The 19,540-nt window shown below is 45.5% G+C and overlaps 1 protein-coding gene across 1 annotated transcript in view; it reads left to right on the top strand.

The window, feature by feature from the left end:
• AP3B2 (adaptor related protein complex 3 subunit beta 2) overlaps positions 1–19,137 on the top strand; it is a 48,379-nt gene extending 29,242 nt beyond the window's left edge. Inside the window, exons 20-27 of the mRNA XM_060282744.1 lie at positions 1,170–1,341; positions 1,721–1,796; positions 6,836–6,942; positions 8,408–8,639; positions 9,892–9,976; positions 11,702–11,799; positions 16,517–16,655; positions 18,437–19,137. Coding sequence (XP_060138727.1) covers positions 1,170–1,341; positions 1,721–1,796; positions 6,836–6,942; positions 8,408–8,639; positions 9,892–9,976; positions 11,702–11,799; positions 16,517–16,655; positions 18,437–18,587 — 1,060 coding nt within the window. The 3' untranslated portion in view covers positions 18,588–19,137. The remainder of the gene's footprint in view (positions 1–1,169; positions 1,342–1,720; positions 1,797–6,835; positions 6,943–8,407; positions 8,640–9,891; positions 9,977–11,701; positions 11,800–16,516; positions 16,656–18,436) is intronic.
• Positions 19,138–19,540: the final 403 nt, after the last annotated feature.

Raw genomic sequence — 19,540 nt, 5'->3', positions numbered from 1 at the left:
TGTGGAAAGGCAGCATATAAACTCAACTAATTATATGGCATTAGATGCAGATGAAAAGAGGCAGTTTTGAACACCCATTTCTAAGGGCATGCTGTGTCCAAATAAAATAAAATAAAAGTTCCAGACAGACAGACAGAGCCATATCCAAGAAAGCCATTCTATTAGCGCAGGGGTGAGGAACCTCTGGTCCACTGATCAATCTTGGCTCACCAGGGGGTGCAAGTTTGCCTCCAAGGCCATTTCCCCCAAACCATACCCACTTGTCCATCAGCTGATTACATTGGGTGATGTCGGATGATGGCCAAGAGGGATGGGGTTCAATCCTGCTGCATGGCACTTTGGCAGAACATTCGCTACAGAGGGCACACTGGTGAAGCAGATCCTTACAGCCAGCAGGATTGCACTCTCTCCTTATCAGCCAATGAGCAGAGAGTGCAGCTCTGTAGTGCTCTGCTTTGACGCAGGTCAGCTTGGACAGGTGGGTGGGACCACACATCCTTTGGTCACCTGATGTCATCGTGGTGTCAGAAGATTGACAGGTGGATGGTCCCCTGTCGTCTAGTGCCATCTTCTCTTAGGCCTCAGGCGGCAGAATGTCTTGAGCAGACACTGCATGCCTGCACACATATGTGGTGTGTGTGTGTGTGTGTGTGTGTGTGTGTGTGTGTACACAAGTACAGACATGCAGACTGATCTATGCACCTAGTAGAATAAGGACATTGAAGAGTGAGTTGGTAAAGGGGAGTGTACCATTCCAGACTGCAGGTGGGTGGTACCAATGCTCTCCTATGGGTTGGTATGGTTAGAAAACACACAAACCTTTGTTCATGTTGAGCATTAGCAACTGAGCAACTAACTGGGAAGAGATCCGTACAAGCATGCACTAGCTGCTGAGTGAATTGCTGGAGAATTTGGATCAATGACATTGCAGTATGCAGATCAGCAGAATCCACAACCCCCAGCTGCACCCCAAGAAGCAGGAGGCCCCAGAGAAGCTGCTTAAGGCTGGCTGCACACATGCCATACCCTTAAAGCATGTGACTTAGTTGGTTAAGGGCGCTGTGAGGGGTAAACTGCAGATCCCAGGATTCATGTGCTTTAAATATATGGAGTGCATGCAGCCTAAGCCTCAATTGGCTTGTTTTTTTTTTCCTTTCTAATAACACCAGTGAGGAGGATGAGGAGGAAGAGCAGAGCAATAAAAAGGTGCTGGCCATGAAAAGGGGCCCAGAATCCTCGTCTGAGGAGGGCAGTGCATCCGAGAGCAGCTCGTCGGAGTCCGATTCTGGCTCCGAAGCAGAGGAACCCCACTTGGAGAAGGAAGTGAAAAAGAAAAGGACGGTGAGTGGGCAGAAGAATGGCGCAGGGTCATGAAATCTGCCAGCGATGTCTTCTGGTGCAGCCACTAAGCTTGGTCAGTCCTCAATTGGGCAATTTTATGGGCTTGTCCCTTTCTAAAGAGTGATTTGTTCCCCCAAGCCTGTTCATGCCTCCCTCTTGTGCCTGGATGGTGCTGTTATGGCTGTATAAGGACTGGCACTCAAAGAATCAGAGTTGACTTTTAGTAGTATATAATATGTTGCCTTCAAGTGGTGTGTGACACAGAAGAGTATGAAGAGTGCCGTGCCTGGCAGAATTGACTGGGTTTAGCACTGGCTGTGCCAATGCGGAAAACACAAAGTTAACGCTTTTCTAATTTTTCCTCTGTCTTGTCTTTCAGCCTCCTAGCAGCAAACCTGCTCCAAAAGCCCCCAAGAAAGGGGTAAAAGAGATTTCCCTGCTCGACCTAGATGACTGTAAGTCTTACCCCCTTAACAGTTTCCCCCTTCCCAGGAAACACTGGGAATTGTAGCTCTTTGAGGGGCATAGGGGTCTCCTGAAAACTCTTAGCTCCCTTAACAAATTACAGTTCTCAGGATTTTCTGGAGGAAACCATGATTCTCAAAAGCGTAATGATACTGCTTTCAACATACAGTGTGGATGGGGCCTAAAAGTTCGCCTGGTGCCACTGGTTTCAAGAATTAGCACTATTTTCATTACTGAGTATTTAGACTGTATTTAACATAGTATTTTAATAATTCACTTCATAGTTGTAAACCTCTTAGAAGCCATTTTGCCCTGTCAGTGGTATGTAAACAATAAAATAAATGAACACTCATGGTCAGAATCACAGGGCATGTTCAGGAGCTTAACCCAGTGTTTCTCAAACTTGGGTCCCCAGCTGTCTTTGGACTACAACTCCCATCATCCCTGACTAGGTACAGATGATGAGAGATGTAGTCTAAACACAACTAGGTACCCAAGTTTGAGAAACACTGGGCTTAACCTATTCCCGTCATACCATGGTCCCAGCAAAAATCTTCCCCTTCCCCTGACATTGCTCAGGGCAAATGTTGCAGTTGACCCCTTCTGCACTTGGGGAAATCATTTCTACTTTAATGGTGGATTCGAATCCTAAGATTACAGAAAATGCAGCCAAGGATCTTGCTTTAGTCAAAAACGTGTTTTTAAAAAACTATTTCTGCTTATTAGTGGGTTTTGTCATATTTTGCTTTTAAAAGGTACAACTTGTGTGCAGGTATATTTTGTCTTTCTCACTGCTGAGGCTCTCTTGATAAAGCTTATGCTGTGTTTGGTTTCCATGGCCTGTAGACCAAGTAAGCTGAAACTGGATTAGCTATTGACACCCAAAACTCCTGCGTTAAATAGCAGCTGGGAAGTGGAGAGGTTTGCATCAAGGACTCAGTGTGGGCAACAGGCTTGACACACCTGCAGCTCTGATCCTTATTTGGGGGTGGGGGAAAGTGTCATAATAACTATTTTTAGAAGAACAAAAGCAGACAAATTAAATGCATGCATGCCTCATCTAATTTGGGAAAGGGGTGTAGTTCTCTGGTGAGAGAAGACCCCAGATTTAATCCTCAGCATCCCCAGGTAGGTTAGGGCTGGAAACATTCTTCTTGGAAATCCTTGGAAAGGGAGCTGAGCTAGATGGACCAATGATCCAACTTGCTATAAGGCAGGCATGGCCAACATGTAGATCGCGATCTACCGGTAGATCCCCAGGACGTTTCTGGTAGATCCTGGGTAGATTGCGGGTTCCTTAGTGACTGCCAGCCTAAAAGAAAAGAAAGAGCTCTCCCCCTAAAAAAAAACCCTCAAGAACTCTTGTCTCTCCCCCACAAAAAACTCAATAACCATGGGCAATTGCAGGGAGAGCCCCTTCCCTCTTTCCGATACAGAGCTTACCAGTATGTGTGTGACTGTGTTAGTGCATTGCACAGAATGGCTGGATTGCTCCCCGTCCCTCTTGCCTGCCTAGAGCTCCCCGGCTACTCCTCCCTCATGCCGGCAGAGAGGGAGGGGTGTGTGTGAGTTTGCGTGCGTGCGTGGGATGGCTCTGCTTTCCTCAGGACATAGCAGGGCCTGAGTGAGTAGCTGGAGGAAAGCGGGAGCTCTAGCTGCCTCCCAGCTGGGGGGTGGGTGGGAGAAAGAGAGAGAGAGAGACAGGTGGATGGGTGCCCCTAGCTAGCTCCCAGCTGGGGGTGGGGGAGTGATGGGTCTCCTAGCTGGCTCCCAGCTTGGGGGGGAGAGAGATGGGTCTCCTAGCTGGCTCCCAGCTTGGGGGGGAGAGAGATGGGTGCTCCTAGCTGGCTCCCAGTGGCTCAAAGGGGGAGAAAGAGAGAGGGGTGGATGGGTGCTTTGGGGGGGGGGAAGATAGGTGCTCCTAGCTGGCTCCCAGCTTGGGGGGGAGAGAGATGGGTGCTCCTAGCTGGCTCCCAGTGGCTCAAAGGGGCAGGGAAACCTGGTATATACCAGCCCCACACGTCAGCACATTTGCTTTCATGGGAATAAACTACCTCCCAGCTCCCCATCACCACCAAACAACAGCCATAGGTATCAGGGCGGAAATAAGTGCTGGAAATCATGATGACCTCTGAACTTGAAAAATTTGCTCTCCTTTCCTCTTGATTACTAGTGTTAGTGACAAAAAAAAGTATGCACATACCTAAAGCAATTTCTACTATTTCACATTGATGTTGTTGTTGTTGTTGTACTCATCTTCATTAATTACACACCCTTTACCAACATGTCCCAGATTGGGTTACAATTCAAAATTCAAAACAGTTAGCAATCAAAGGAATAGAGTGGGCCCTGAAAAAACACATCTCAAAGGTGGAGAGGTTCATCTTCATCTTTTGCCAAAAACTGAATAGTGAAGAAGCCAAACACATAACTGTGAGGAGGGAATTCCACAATTTAGGGGATTCCACAGAGAATACAATCTGGGCCACCTCCCCTCCCAAATTCCGAGGGCTGTGAAACTCCCAAGAGCTCCCCCTCTGCTGATCTTAACACCTGTGAGGTTCTGCACCTGTAAGGTCTTTCAGCTATGTGAAGCCTAAGTTATTTAGGGCTTAAAACACTAAAGTGAGTACTATAAAGTGAGTACTATAAAATGCAGCTCTTAGAACAGGGCCTACCGTATATGAGGGCCTGGGGGGGGCGGGAAAAATGGGAGGAAAAACAGTTTTTTCCCCATTTTGCTCCAAAGCAGTTTTTTAGAAGTCCATGAGAAAAATGACAAAAAGGAAGAGGAAGAGAAAATGGAAAATGATAGCAGTAGTTCAGAAAATGAGATAGAATAAACTGCATGTATATGTTGTGTCTTCTGTTTCTTTCTTTTTAAAATCACTACTCAAAGGGTAGACCTTCTATGTAGCTTAAATATTGAGGTTTTCTTTTCCCAAGCAGAGATAATGTGTAAGTGTGGTGTCAGCTCCCTAAAAAAAGGTCAACAACTCGGGGGAACCTTTCCTTAAAAAGTCAACAACTTTGGGGTCCCCCCCCCTAAAAAAGATGATGAGTGGTTGTTTGATCTGGCTTTCCTTCCTGATTTCACAGGTAAACTTAGTGATATGAACCTTGAGCTACAAGGTAAAGGTAAATGCATTGGCGACGACATGATTAAAATAGTTTCATCCTACAAAACAAAATTTAAGCTAATGATGGCTGACCTTACAACCAAAATTTTTGATCACTTTCCTAATATGCAGGACCATCTGGGGAAAAAATCCTGACTTTGTTTTTCAAACAGAGAAGTATGTGGCTGAAATTGGTTCTGTTATTCTGGAGTTAGAAAAAAGATTTGGTGACTTCCAAAAAATTGAATTAATTGTAGAGTACGTGTCATTTCCATTCAAATCTGATTTGGACATTTAAAAAATTGCTGTCATTATCAGTACAAATTACTCATTGTGGAAAATAGCTTTGAAAATGAGGTATTAACTCTGAAAAATGACATTTTTCTGAGGGCCCGTGCAGAAGAAGAATTGTTTTGGAAGTTTGTGCCCAGGCAGAAATTTCCAAATTTGAGAAGATGCAGTGAAATTTTACACTCATGTTTTGGTTCTACTTATTTGTGTGAATCTGCATTTTCATATTTAAAAATGACAAAGAGTATGCAACGTTCAAACATGACAGATGAGCATCTTAAGGATTCCCTGAAGCTGGCCCTGACACAGTACTTGCCTGATATCGAACAGTTGGTTACCAAAATGGTGATGCAGGTGTCACATTAAGAATGGATGAAGGCATGTATTTTTTAAGAAATCTTGATAGGTAGGTTAATGGAGTGGGTAAAGGAGTTCGTGCGGCATACAGTTTTGTGAGTGCTTTTATGCAACTCTCTCCCAAGAAAGCTCTAAAAGTTTCTGTTGTCCCCTGTAAGAAAAGTATTTGGGCAGTGCTCCCCCCAAAAAGGTTACCAAATCTGGTCACCCCCCTTTCCTTCTCCCTAAAAAAGCTAACTTAGAGCCAAACCCCACGCCAGATTTTAATTCTGAAAGTAGATCACAGTCTCTTGGGAGTTGGCCACCCCTGCTATAAGGCAACAAGTTCCTGTGTTGTCCTAAGATGGGTCTGAATGATTGCTTTCAAAGAAGGTCACCTGCTGTGAATTCACTCTGTTTCCTTTGACACTGGGAGGAAGCCTGTCTTTGCAGAGATGCAGCAGGTGATGACTTCTTCTGAGGTCAAATTATGCTTAGCAGGTCTGTCTGCAACTGGATCATTCAGTGACTCCTGGTAGAGAGAGACAACTGTTACACAGCAGCATACTGGAGCCTCATGGGGACCCATGCTTAAATTCATGTTCTGTGCCCTGGCCAAAGTTTTGGAACGACTGCTTTACAGGTTGCCATAGAGCAGGTGATCTGTCCATGGTGCTGGAGAGACATTTTTTGTACAGTGGTACCTTGGTTTAAGTACACAATTGGTTCCAGAAGTCTGTACTTAACCTGAAGCGAACTTTCCCATTGAAAGTAATGGAAAGTGGATTAATCTGTTCCAGATGGTCCATGGAGTACTTCAACTGAAGCGTACTTAACCTGAAGTGAACTTTCCCATTGAAAGTAATGAAAAGTGGATTAATCCATTCCAGACGAGTCCGCGGAGTACTCAACCTGAAGCATACGTAACCCGAAGTATGAATGTAATTGGTTCTGGAAGTCCGTACTTAACCTGAAGCGTACTTAACCTGAAGTGAACTTTCCCATTGAAAGTAATGGAAAGTGGATTAATCTGTTCCAGACGGGTCCGCGGAGTACTTAAACTGAGAGTACTCAAACCGAAGCGTACTTAAACCGAGGTATGACTGTATACCCCTGTTTGTGTTTGTGTGTGTATGTGCACGTGCTTGCATCTAACTCTAAGCACTTTTTCCCCATAGAGCAGGTCTTGTTGACTTGCCATTCTCTCCTCCCAACCCAAATTGTGAAAAGTGCGGATCTAGAAGTTTATCAACGCCTTTGTTTCCTGCTTCTCTGCCCCACAGTCACACCCCCTCCCCCACAGTCAGTTGCCTCCAGCCCCGCAGTTTCCACCAGCCTAGTGACCGACCTCGAGGGGCTCACCCTGACTGACACTTCTCTAGCAGCTGCTGTAAGTGATCTCAATTTATTTATATATCTCTCTATTTATCTGTCTACCTTTTTAGATCTTCTCTTTCCTCCAAGAAGCTCGCAAAATGCATGATTCTTTCTTCCATCTGTTTGACAACAAACCTGTGAGGCAGATTTGGCCTAGAGAGTATGATGGCCTAGGCCAGGCTTCCTCAACCTCAGTCATCCAGATGTTTTTTGCCTACAACTCCCATGATCCCTAGCTAGCAGGACCAGTGGTCAGGGATGATGGGAATTGTAGTCTCAAAATATCTGGAGGGCCGAGGTTGAGGAAGCCTGGCCTAGGCCCTAGGGCATCCAGTGAGCATCACAGTTCAGTGCAAATTTGAACAAAGCACTAACATAATGCTACATGAATGTTCTGGCAGCTCTCCCTCTCCTTCCCCACTCCCAACCACCCTCTGAATATCTTCCATGGATCCTCCCAATCCTTTAGAGCAGATTTGGGGTGTGTGTACGGGGAACATAGGAAAGTGAGGGACAGCCCTCTTGCACAAGTGGAAATCCTTGCACTGATGGAATGAGTTAGTTGGATACAGTACTGCCCTATTCCACAATGGTTCTTTTTTGTTGATAGGACCTTAAATGAGGTTTTTAGGGTGCAGGACCTGACAATTATGTGGCTGGGGAAAGCTAGAGGCCCTGTGGTAAATTTCCTTAGCTGTCTTTGTCAGGAAAATAAGCCTCCCAGGTGTGCTGTCCAAGATCTGAAGTGGCTAGTATAAACTATATAGGAACTTTATAGCTCACTTATAAGAGTGCACATTTTGTAAACAGAAGGTCCTGAGTTCAATATTTGGCATCTCCCAACTGAGCTAGGAAAGTCTCTGGGCTGGGAAACCCTAGTGAGCCACTGCCAGTTAGTGTAGATAAAAAACTAGATGGGCCAATGATATGGCTCAGTATATGGCAGCTCCTTGTGTTCCTGTGCAAGACACATGATTGGCCACGGCTGTGCAGATGCCATGCTGCCTTCCAGTGAGAACTGTATCGGATGTTCCCAGATTTTGATTTCTAACTTTATACATTTTATTATACATTTATACAAAGAATAAAGTAGCATACAAACAAAAGAATAAAAACGGAATGTAGGAAAGGGGAATATGATGTTTTGACCATATAAACCACTGGCCAACTGTGATGCATAAATTTCAAGAAAGGCTGACCAAATGCTTCTTGTATTTCTGTTAATTGTGCTTATGTTGATACGGTGCTACTTCAGATAAGGAGAGGGAGTACAAATCATTAACCCATTTTTGTATGGAAGGCGACTTTTCCAACCAAAATAGAAGCTATTAAAATACCTGGTTTTTTTCCTAAGGGGATTTAGGAAGGAGCCTCTGGTTCCTTCTTGGGCTTCCTCCTTCCATCCTGCCTCTCCTCGTCGCATTGCCAGCCTGCCTGAATCTCCCCATTTCTTCCTTCTTTCCTCTCCTGCTTTGCAGATGATCAGTCCTGGGTTTGGTGCAGTAAAGACGCATGAGCTGCTGCATCGCATGACGGGAGAGGGGCTGTCTGTCGAGTATTACTTCAGCCGACAGCCTTTCACCCCTGATTCCCGTATGGTGGCTGTGCAGATTCAGATCTCCAATAACACCGCTGCTGAGGTGAAGAACATCCATGTGAATGAGCCCAAGCTACTCTCAGGGATGCGTGTCCAGGAGTTCAAGGAGATTGGTAGGATCTATGTGAGCATGCGTACATGCATGCGCTTTGAATTCTTGCTTTTCGCTGGCTCCTGGGGTAGTCAGTTGGGTTTGAGAATGTTACCTACCCCCTAGCAAGCCTAGGTAAAGGTAAAGGGACCCCTGACCATTAGGTCCAGTCGTGACCGACTCTGGGGTTGCGGCGCTCTTCTCACTCTATTGGCCGAGGGAGCTGGCGTAAAGCTTCCAGGTCATGTGGCCAGCATGACTAGCCACTTCTGGTGAACCAGAGCAGCACACGAAAACGCCGTTTACCTTCCCACCAGAGTGGTACCTATTTATCTACTTGCACTTCAACATGCTTTTGAACTGCTAGGTTGGCAGGAGCAGGGACCGAGCAACAGGAGCTCACCCCGTCGCGGGGATTCGAACTGCCGACCTTCTGATCGGCAAGCCCTAGGCCCTGTGGTTTAGACCACAGCACCACCCACGTCCCTACAGTGCCACCCGCATCACTAGTATCAGCAAGCCTAGCTGATGCTTATTTATGTATTTTATTCCATTTATATCCTGCCTATTCTCCAGGGAACTTGAGGTAGCTTATGTGTTTCTCGTGGTTCTGTCTCTCATTTTTATCCTCACAACAACCCTGTGAGGTGTGTGGGAGAGAGAAGAGAGAAAGAAAGAAACTGATGGGCCCAAAGTCACTCACTGAGCTTTGTGGCTGAATGGGGGTTTAAACTCTGATCCTAGTTCAACACTTTAACCACTACACCATGCACTAGTCTGATTGTCTCTCTTGTGGTTAGAACCACTGCTGTTTGGCTTGGGGAAAAGAATCGCAACAGCACAAGAGTTGGGCCATTTGGAACAGCAACTTTGGCACTGTATCTAAAGTTTAGGTATAGGGGCCATCGCACCAGAGGGAAATATCTGCAGACTTGCAGGAAACCAGAAGTTTTCAGAAGTGCCACCCCACCCCAAAACCCACTAGGGGGAAAATCCATAAAGTGGTGGTGGGGCTGATCCTCAAAAATCAGCCTAGTGATGACTCAGCGCATTCAGTAGCCATAGAAAGCATTGACTGACATTTGAGTGGAAATGGGGTTTGGAATGGAGTACCCAGACTTTTTTGACGCAGGTCCAACATGTATTGCTTAATGAAACTGGAGGGGTGGTTGAACCCACCCTAAGGTACTTTGGAGCCTCCTGGTGCAAGGTGCAAGCTGGGGGCAACGGTCACCCCAGCATCTCATTCGGGTCCTTTTCTCCTGGGCTTGCAGAGTCTCTGGCACCTGGTGAAACAGTCAGTGTTGCTATGGGCATAGACTTTTGTGACTCGACCCAGGCAGCCAGCTTCCAGCTCTGGTGAGTACCTCTTCTCCTTCATTTTGTACAAAGCAATGGCTGTGTTCTCAGCAATGAGCAGACCAAAGCATCTACTCCATAACAGAATAGCAGGAGCTTTGCTTTGCTTTCAAGAGTACAATAACTCCATATACAGCAATATTTTGCCATTCTCTCCGCCAGCTTCATGTCTATCTTGTCCTTGCTACCTCACTGATAGGTCGATCCTTTCTGTGCTATAAGCTGTATGTTGCTGCTACTAAATAATAATAATATTTATACTTCTACTTGTTTGTTTGTTTGTTTTTTTGCAGCAGGTGGGGGTGTATGAGAGAGCTCCCTGCAGGTCACTTTAGTCAATGGTCTGCATGTCATGAATTCTACTCATATTGATCCAGAGCAGATTCCAATGTATAGTTAACAGAGTAAAAACTTAAACACGTTGCAGGATTCCCCAAAAATAGACCAGAGGCAATTAATACTTCATCCAGCAGAGCTTTACTGCTCCTGAAGGCAAATGAGCATAATAGTCACAAATCCAATAGATTCATGATTGGCACTGTCCATAAAAAAATCCAGTTGCAGTAGACTTAACTTAAACTTGCAATAACTTACAATAAGATTAAAACCTTAACACTAAGCATACTATGTACAGAACACCACACCAGAAGGAAAGAGAGATAGAAAGTGAAACCCAGGCTCCTTTTGGCCTTATTATTATAGTCAGCATGTCCTTGACAGAAAGAGATAACAGAACCAGTTTAAGTCAGCAGTACTCAGCTTCTCTGAAGGAATAACCCAAACATCATGAACCTGCACCTTGTTTCTAGGCAGAATAGAAACTTATGTTTCAGCCAGAAACTTCCAAATTACACCAGTTTCTTTCACACAGGGAAGCTTCCAGAACCCTCTTGAATTACTTAGAATAGAAAAGATATCTGCACATCAGATCAATACTTTCCATACCAAGAAATGCAAACTGACACTGTGATATGCTTTGGTTTTACTTTATATACATACATATATATATATATATATATATATATATATATATCTGCAGATTAGGAGGAGGCTGCAAAAACAGATAACATATCTGTTATCTGCTTCTTATAGAGTGGGAGGGAGACTGACTCATGCAAATACATAGAGGCAATGAGTTCCACATTTAAGGAGCTGCCACCCAAAATGGATAGATGTGTGAGACCACAGACACAACATTTTGGTTTAAGTTAGAGATTGCTATGCAGAGCAATAGAAGAGCAATTCGAAGTTAAAAAAAGATAAATGGGAACAAAATACAAGTGTTTGAAAGTAAGATTTTAAAGTGCCCACCTGTTGGACTGGTTGCAAGTAAAAAGGCAGGCAGATGGGGGGGGGGGTTTGAGGTTATTGGGCCAGTGTCCCATTTGCCCTAAAGGACTAGCCTTCTCTGAGCCATCCTTATGGGTAGGAAAGGTAAGATAACTAGCCGAGGGTATAATAGCTGCAGGATAGATTATAGTGGTCTTAAGGAACTGTCCTGTTGTTCTTGGTGAATTATTGGTGAAGCCAAGCTTTTCCCTTTGTGTTAGCTCAGGCATCCCCAAACTGCGGCCCTCCAGATGTTTTGGCCTACAACTCCCATGATCCCTAGCTAACAGGACCAGTGGTCAGGGATGATGGGAATTGTAGTCCAAAACATCTGGAGGGCCGAAGTTTGGGGATGCCTGTGTTAGCTCATCTTGCCTGTTCTCTTTCTGTTTCCAGCACACACACACGCCAGTTCTATGTGTCCATCCAGCCCCCAGTGGGGGAGCTCATGGCTCCTGTCTTCATGAGCGAGAATGAATTCAAAAAGGAGCAAGGTAAGTGTTATTTCTCCTCTTCCCCCCCCCCAAAAAAAACCCCCAGCTGTAAAAGGAAGCAGGGCAGATTCTCGACAGCAAGCTCCAAACCCAGAGCTTGGTAATGAAGACTGGATTGCACAGCCCTCTTCTCTGTTGGCCCACTCTGCCCTGTAAGAGAAGCGAGATCATACTAGATGGGGAGAATTGCCCTCGGCCATTCGGGCTTCCCTCCCCTCCCCCACCGCCTCGCCCTAGTATAGGCATCTGTGGGGTGCTTTCCCCCTACAAAAAGGCTACCAGACTCAAAATTGTCATGGCTGTTTTCCTGCTACATCAAGGATGCGATCTTATTCACATGTTCCTGGGAGTAAGCCCCACTGGGCATAGTGGGCCTTACTTCCAAGTAAACATATATAGGATTGTGCTGCATTTTGCATGCAGACAATGCTTCTCTTTTTGTGGGTGTGAGAGAGTTTCCCAACTCCTGTGATTTCCAATGAATTTTTGCTCCGGGTGTAACTGGCCAGCAAGAGAGACATGGGAGAGAGACCCACATAGGGAGGGCGTTCTTGGCCCTGCTCCCATTCATTCAAGAGCTGCCATCACCCGCTCGGGCTGGCTGTGGCTATGGGGGGGAGCACTTTTGGTTGGGGGCTGTGTTGGCAGCTGACGCTAATCATGTGTTTTGTTCTCCTCCGCTGCCTTGTGCATTCTTGCTTCTTCTTTTTCTTTAGAGCAACTGTTAAGGATGGGTGTGGGTAAGTTCCAGCACAGGTAGCTACTTCCTGTGGATGCTGCAGCTGCTGTCTGCTCCTTCTAGCCGTAGTGCTAGCACTGCTTCCACTAGGTAGTTTCTCTCCTTTTCTAGCCGTAGTAATAGCCCTGCTTCTACCCTGGGGACTCTTCCCAACCCACTAGCTGCAGAGCCTTTAATTAGCACTGCTTTCACCACAGACACACACATCCTTCTCCTAACCTTAGCCTGGTGCAATTTGCACTGTAGACACACCCTATTTCTCCTGCTACTTTCCCGATCCCTTGACCCTTTTCTCCATGCCCCCACCTACCAAACTCCGTTAATAGGTCGCAAACAGGGTAATAGAGGCAGGGCCGTCTCGAGCAGGTCGGGCGCCCTGGCACTGAGGCGCAGAGATCGCTCCGGTGCCCCTGCCCTTGCAGTGCGCAGCATGGCTTCCGCGCGCCACCGGGACTGCACCTAGAGCCGGGCCTGAATAGAGGTCAGGAGGATGTAACCTTTCTAGCTTGCTAGTGCAATAAAGGATTTCCTGGCAGGCTCTTTGTCACCCCAGCAAGTAAGAATTGTCTCCATGTAACTACAGTTGTACCTTGGGTTACAAACGCTTCAGGTTACAAACTCCGCTAACCCAGTGTTGTATAAAAAACTTGTTTGAAGGGAGTAATTGTTGGGTCTCCCCCACCCCAGCCTATTACAGATGTCAATACACATGGGGAAACATTTAGGAAAGACTTAGCCAACCTGGTGCCTTCTAGAGATTGTTGGACTACAACTCCCATCAGCCCCCTGGGGTTGATGAGAGTTGTAGTCCAACAATATCTGGAGGGCACCAGCTGGATGAAGTCTGATTTAGGAGACTAGCAACTCTTTCTCAGTAGTGGCGCCTGCCCTGTGGAACGCCCTCCCATCAGATGTCAAAGAAATAAACATCTATCTGACTTTTAGAAGAGATCTGAAGGCAGCCCTGTTTAGGGGAATTTTTAATGTTTGATGTTTTATCATGTTTTTAATATTCTGTTGGGAGCCGCCCAGAGTGGCTGAGGAAACCCAGCCAGATGGGTGAGCTATAAATTATTTATTTATTTTATTCATTTATTTATTTCAAAAAATTTATTTTCAACTTTGCAAGGATGATTATAATTTCTACACCATATCAAATTTTAAGGAAGCTACTGCCCAGATGTTGGGTGTCAGCTGTACATTGACACTATGCACAGCAATAGGACAGTAAAGTTAGCAGTTATTAATTAATATTGATTAGCTAATTGGTTTTAAGTTCTTACGGTTTGGTGTAACCTATGAAGGCGTGCCAGATACCAGGGTGGTGGCTATTTTTAAGCTTTGTTTACTGAGTTTATGAGGAGTTTGAGATAGACTCCAACAGAAGATGGATGACATTTTGGCCCAGGGCTAAGTTTCCAAGTATTGACCCAAAAGCAAGGGGTGTTCTTGGGTCTTTAATAACTTTGTTGGGAGGACCCAAAGGATCTGACTCTCAATCCAAGTTGGGCAGAAGTAAGGTGAATTCCAGAGCAGCAGACAAGAATAAAGGGGGGGCTAAGGCTAGAGTCTCCCGTCACCCCATGCTGGCTAGAGCTGAATAGAGTTGGACTTAAGGGCCACAGATTCTTGGTCTTGAGCTAGAGGAAGATGCATCATCAAAACTGGACAGGGGCCAAGATCCAAAAGCACAGGCACTCCCACACAGCTGTCCTTGCATCAGGGGCATGTTGTTCTGATTTAGGAGCCAGCCCAGAGGCTAAGGATATATAGGCCCTGGCAAACAGGCAAGCTGTTACTGCAACCTAGGGAGCATCCTCAGAACTCAGTTTGCTAGGCTCTCAGGGAAAGGTTTTGGCATTGAAGCTTTGGTAAGGACACCAATGCCCACAAGTTTCTGTTGGTTCACTAGGTTTTCTGTCTCTGCAGTAGAGTTGCATGTACTTTTGCATGCTGCTCCTCAACCGACAGAGACCAGCAGAGAGGTGGACCTGCTCCTGAGCCCTTTTTGTACCTTCCCCTCTGTCTTCCCTTCACCTTTTACCTTGGCAGAGCACCTGGCATCCCGTCGGCTGACGAAACTCCCTGCGCATGGTCCAGCAAGGCAGCCTTTTCGGCATGTTAACACCCAGCATCCAGGCACCACTGCCTCTAATAACACTCCAAGCTGCACACCACTTTCTGCAAGCAGGGGGCTTTCTGGGACAATGAACCCAAAGCCTACTTGCTTGGAATGGCTGTTCGTAAGAACGCTAGAAATATAATCCTGTAGGGTGGGGAGAGGGTCCTTTCCTGAAGATTAAAGAGCACACACGAAAATACACCTATACCCTCCCCTTGGACACATACACTTCCATTTGGAAACTCTTGGCTTATATAGATATTACAACACACACCGATCTCATGTCTTCTCTTCAGATAGCCCCCCATCAGTACCTCTTGTCCAGCTAAGCTACAATGGGGACTCATTTAGATCCTGGATAGACCAGGGTAGGGTGTGTCAAACTAGAATTGCCCTGAACTCTGGATCTTGTAAGCTCTCTCTGCAGCAATCAGAAGCTCTTAAGTCTGTCCCGCAAGCCTATAAGATGCGTTGGCAAATAAATAAAATAAATAGAAATTGCTATTCACAGTGGAGTGTAACCACCCAATTGTATTGCAAAACCAAAGGTCGGTTTGATATTCATCAGAATCAACTTGCGAATCTTTTCCCAACAAGTATCACATAGGACTGCAGGTGTTGCATTACATGTTTGAATGTTCAAGCATATTTAAAACCAAAACCAAAAAAAAACCCATCCTGCCTGTAGAAAACTAGCATGGCAGGGAGAACTGCTTAGCCTAGCTTTCTGCTTGACATTCTCCCTTTTTTTTTTCCTATGGAAACTTTTGATCATGCAACATCCTCCTCCCACATTTGCAGTCTGAAGTGATTCAGTCCAGAAAATCTTTCCACTTGGCTCTGCCTTGGAAGCCTGCGTTCAAATCCTAGATTTAGGGCAGGCATCCCCAAACTTTGGCCCTCCAGTTGTTTTGGACTACAATTCCCATCTTCCCCGATCACTGGTCCTGTTAGCTAGGGTTCATGGGAATTGTAGGCCAAAATTTCTGGAGGGCCGCAGTTTGGGGATGCCTGATTTAGGGTTTTGAATGCAGATCTGGTTCTAACTGTGGTCAGTGAACCCATCTGTAGTGTAGACAACAATAATCCCAATCCAATAAGAAGTAAGAGGTTGAATATGGACAGGTTTAGGCAAAATATTCAGGATCAGGGCCATCCTTAAGCAAGTCCAGATAGCTACCTACACTGGGAAGGTACAACACAACAAATAGTGCTGCCACTGTTCATGAAGGCCTCTAACACTGCTGCTGCCCCCAGGTGTTATTGGATTCCCAACTCCCATCAGCTTCAGCCAGCACAGCCAATGGTCAGGGCTGATGGGAGTTGTAGTCCAACAACATCTGCAGGACGCCATGTTGGCTTCCCCTACCCTATTCCATAACTCCATATAGTGTAATGCCCTTCTCTTGGTGGTGGAATGACAAGAAGGGCCTCCCCTCCAGGCCTAAGAACATGGGCAAGCTGCAACAGGAAAATGTGTATGCTTCAGATATTTGCATTGATGCCTTTGTCATTGGAGGCATGGGCAGGGTATCCTATAGGGTGGAGTTGCCCAGAAAAATAATAATGAATAGTTGGAGACATTTGACCTGCAGATCTCAAGGATAGAAGCAGACATGGGGTGGCGAAATTCAAATCCTTCAGTTGACACTATCAAATGTTTTTAGGGCATGGGAATTCCAGATCTGCATATGCAACCCAAAGTGGGAGCTGACAGGAAGCTATGCATAGCACAGATCTCCACCATGGAAACCTGGACCCTTTCCTCCCAAGTCATACACTGCCATTTGATGAATTTGTCTCCATCCAGATGTCTACTGTTCTTTTTTCCCCCTTTTCTACCTTCTGTCCTCCAGGGAAGCTAACAGGGATGAGTGAAATCACAGAGAAGTTGACTCTACCTGACAAATGCCAGAGTGACCACGTGATTGTGCAACAGGTGACATCTGCAGCCAACGTTAGCCGTGTGCCTTGTGGCTCAGATAAGGAGTATCGGTGAGGAGATGGCTGCCATATGCTAAGATCAATGTTGTCTCTGCTTCTTCTAAATAGTGAGGGTTGTGGCCTGCCAGAGGTTGCTGGACTACAACTCCCATCATTCCTCATCATTGGCCATAATGGCTGGGGCTGATGGGAACTGTAGTCCAACAACACATGGTGGGCCTCCATTTTTCCATCCCTGTCCTAACCCCATATTTGCTTTCTTGGGTCACTTCCAATCCCCATCTGGATGTCTGACAACTTCTATTACTGGTTCTGTTCTCAAATACTTGCCCTTGATGCCCACAAATTTGCAGCTGTAGTTCCAGACTTTGATGGAACAAAGGAAATGTGGAAGCTACACAAAGCCAGGACTCTTAACTATGCCACACGTTACAGCTGTGGCAATTAAATTACTGTCTACCTAGTGTTGAGCAAATCTCCCCCTAATTGTAACATTTCAGAGCCTCACAGGTCTGAAGTTTTGCAACATCAGCATTCCATTCCCCCCCCCTGAATTCTGGATCTAGCAGCCTTTAGTGTAAGAATATCTTAGGGCGCTTAAAGTCTAGAGCTGGTTGCCCTTGAGAGAGGAAGTGGATTGATCTTTGCTTCCTAGCAACACCACCCTCTCTATAGTCTCTTAGCATTCCGTACCTCTCTAGGGACTGTAATCTCTATTGTCCTAGCATTTTCTGCATAGACATAAAAATCTAGACTCATTCCTCAGGTTTCAAACCACTTTTATGTGCTATTCTTTTTGGGGCTTCTTCTTGGTGGAAACCAAAGGCCAAACTAAAGAAAGGCACAGTGGATCTTTTGACGTCTTCTTTTGGGCAAATGTTCTTTAGGTATAAACAGCCCAATAAAAATGCAAACATACTGGGGATGTGAGGGAGGGATTATTATTAATAATAATTTCATTTCTATATGGCTTTATATTTTTAAGAAAAAAATCTCAAAGCAGTTTACAACCAATTAAAACATCAAATAAAAATGCAGAATAAAACATTACTGAAGAAAACCAAATATAAAGCAAACAAAGCAACATAATTAACAGGAAACTAAATTATTAACTTACAAGATTTCAAAATAGTACATTACAAAGGAAGTCAGCTACAGAATGCACATTTAACACAGCAGAGTTAAATGGGGGGAAATGAAAACATTGCTAAAGCAAGGTAAATATAAAATGCACATTTAAAACAGCACAACTAACAAAAGAATAAAACATTATCATAAGCATGGAGTGTAGCTGCTGCCAACGGTGGCAGCAATGGAAGCTCAGGCTCAACAACCTGCATCTGCACTAAGAGACAGCTGAGATGGTCTGTGACCCCTTCAGCAACCTCAGGTTTTTTTCTGTGTTTGCTGGAATCAATCAGGGCACCTCCTTCCAAAGTCAGGTGGAGAAAGGCCTGCAAGGCAGGGAGCAGGTCTTCCAGGACTCACAGTGGGGAATTGAACTTCCCTTCCCCAACCTGGTGCCCTGCAGTTGTTTTGAACTACTTCTCCCAACCCATGCTGGCTGGGGCTGATGGGAGTTGCAGTCCAAAGCAACTACATGAAACTAGGCTGGGGAAATTGCACTAACAGGGTTTCCCAAACTTGTAGCTATTTTTGGACTACAGCTCCCATCATGCCTGGCTCACAGCACCAGTGGTCAGGGGTGATGGAAATTATAGTCCAAAAACAGCTAGAGACCCAAGTTTGAGGAACACTGCTCTAACTACTGTACCATACTAAACCTTGTGACGTGTAGTCACCTTCTTGTTGGGTTGTTTTCTTCTGAACAGGTTCGCCGCCAAGACAGTTAGCAGTGGAAGTCTCATCCTCATCATGCTGGAGAAGAAGGCGGGCAGTGTGGCACAGCTCACTATCAACAGCGAGAAGATGTTGATTAGCACCATGCTAGTAAAGGACATTATCCACTCCTTGACGCAGTGACCAGAATGCTTCCTTCTCTCGTCACACCCACTTCAGTCATCCAGCTGTCCTTCCTTCCTGGGCTCAGCCATCTGTCTCCCTCAACCCAGCTTGTTGTGTCTCCCTGTCCTTATGTAAAATATAGGTCAAAGCTGAGATAAGGCAATGGGAAACAATCTACGGTAGAAAATAAGGTGCAGCCTCTGATGTGGACAAGAGACACTAGCTCAGCAACAAACTAGGGGAGCCTTTTGCAACCTGGTGCACACTAGAGTTTTTGGAGTACAACTCCCCAAACCTCTGGAGGGCACCAGGTTACAAAAGGCTGAAACAGGGGTTGTTGGGATGCTGAAGATGCCCTGTGACTCTGCCATCCTTGTTGTGCAGTGAGTCTCCTCCCCGTTTTTCTGTTCTATGGCTCTATTTATTATGGGCAGAGATCGTTCAATAAAAATTCTTCCTGGAATTGCAAATTCTGTTTCCTGGCTCATCTGTATGGTGGCAAAAGTGAGACCTAAGACATCTCCTTTTGTTGCTCTTTCCCAGGCATCCCCAAGCTGCAGCCCTCCAGATGTCTTGGCCTACAACTCCCATGAATCCCTAGCTAGCAGGACCAGTGGTCAGGGATGATGGGAATTGTAGCCCAAAACATCTGGAGGGCCGAAGTTTGGGGGTGCCTGCTCTTTCCCCACTACAACCTTCTCCAAGGCTCATCCAATGTAGATCAGAAGGGCGAGAAAGCACATGTATATGAAGACTGAGATTTCTGTTGATCTAACAACTGCCATAGTATTTTTAAAACACAATCGGTGCACCTAAAATATTGATACATATGCAGACATATCTGCCTGAATCATCATGTTGCTATTCCATTATTCAAATACCCAAAATGATGGGTTTTGTTTTTTAAAAAAAATTACCATATTTGCAAAAATGAAGTAAGAATCAGTTCCCATTTCTACTCTTACTATTTC

This window comes from Zootoca vivipara, chromosome 14 (genome assembly GCF_963506605.1).
Source record: "Zootoca vivipara chromosome 14, rZooViv1.1, whole genome shotgun sequence".
In the NCBI taxonomy this organism is placed as follows: Eukaryota; Metazoa; Chordata; class Lepidosauria; order Squamata; family Lacertidae; genus Zootoca; species Zootoca vivipara.
The sequence above is the reverse complement of the archived record's forward strand: the minus strand, read 5'-3'. Positions and strand labels throughout refer to the sequence as shown.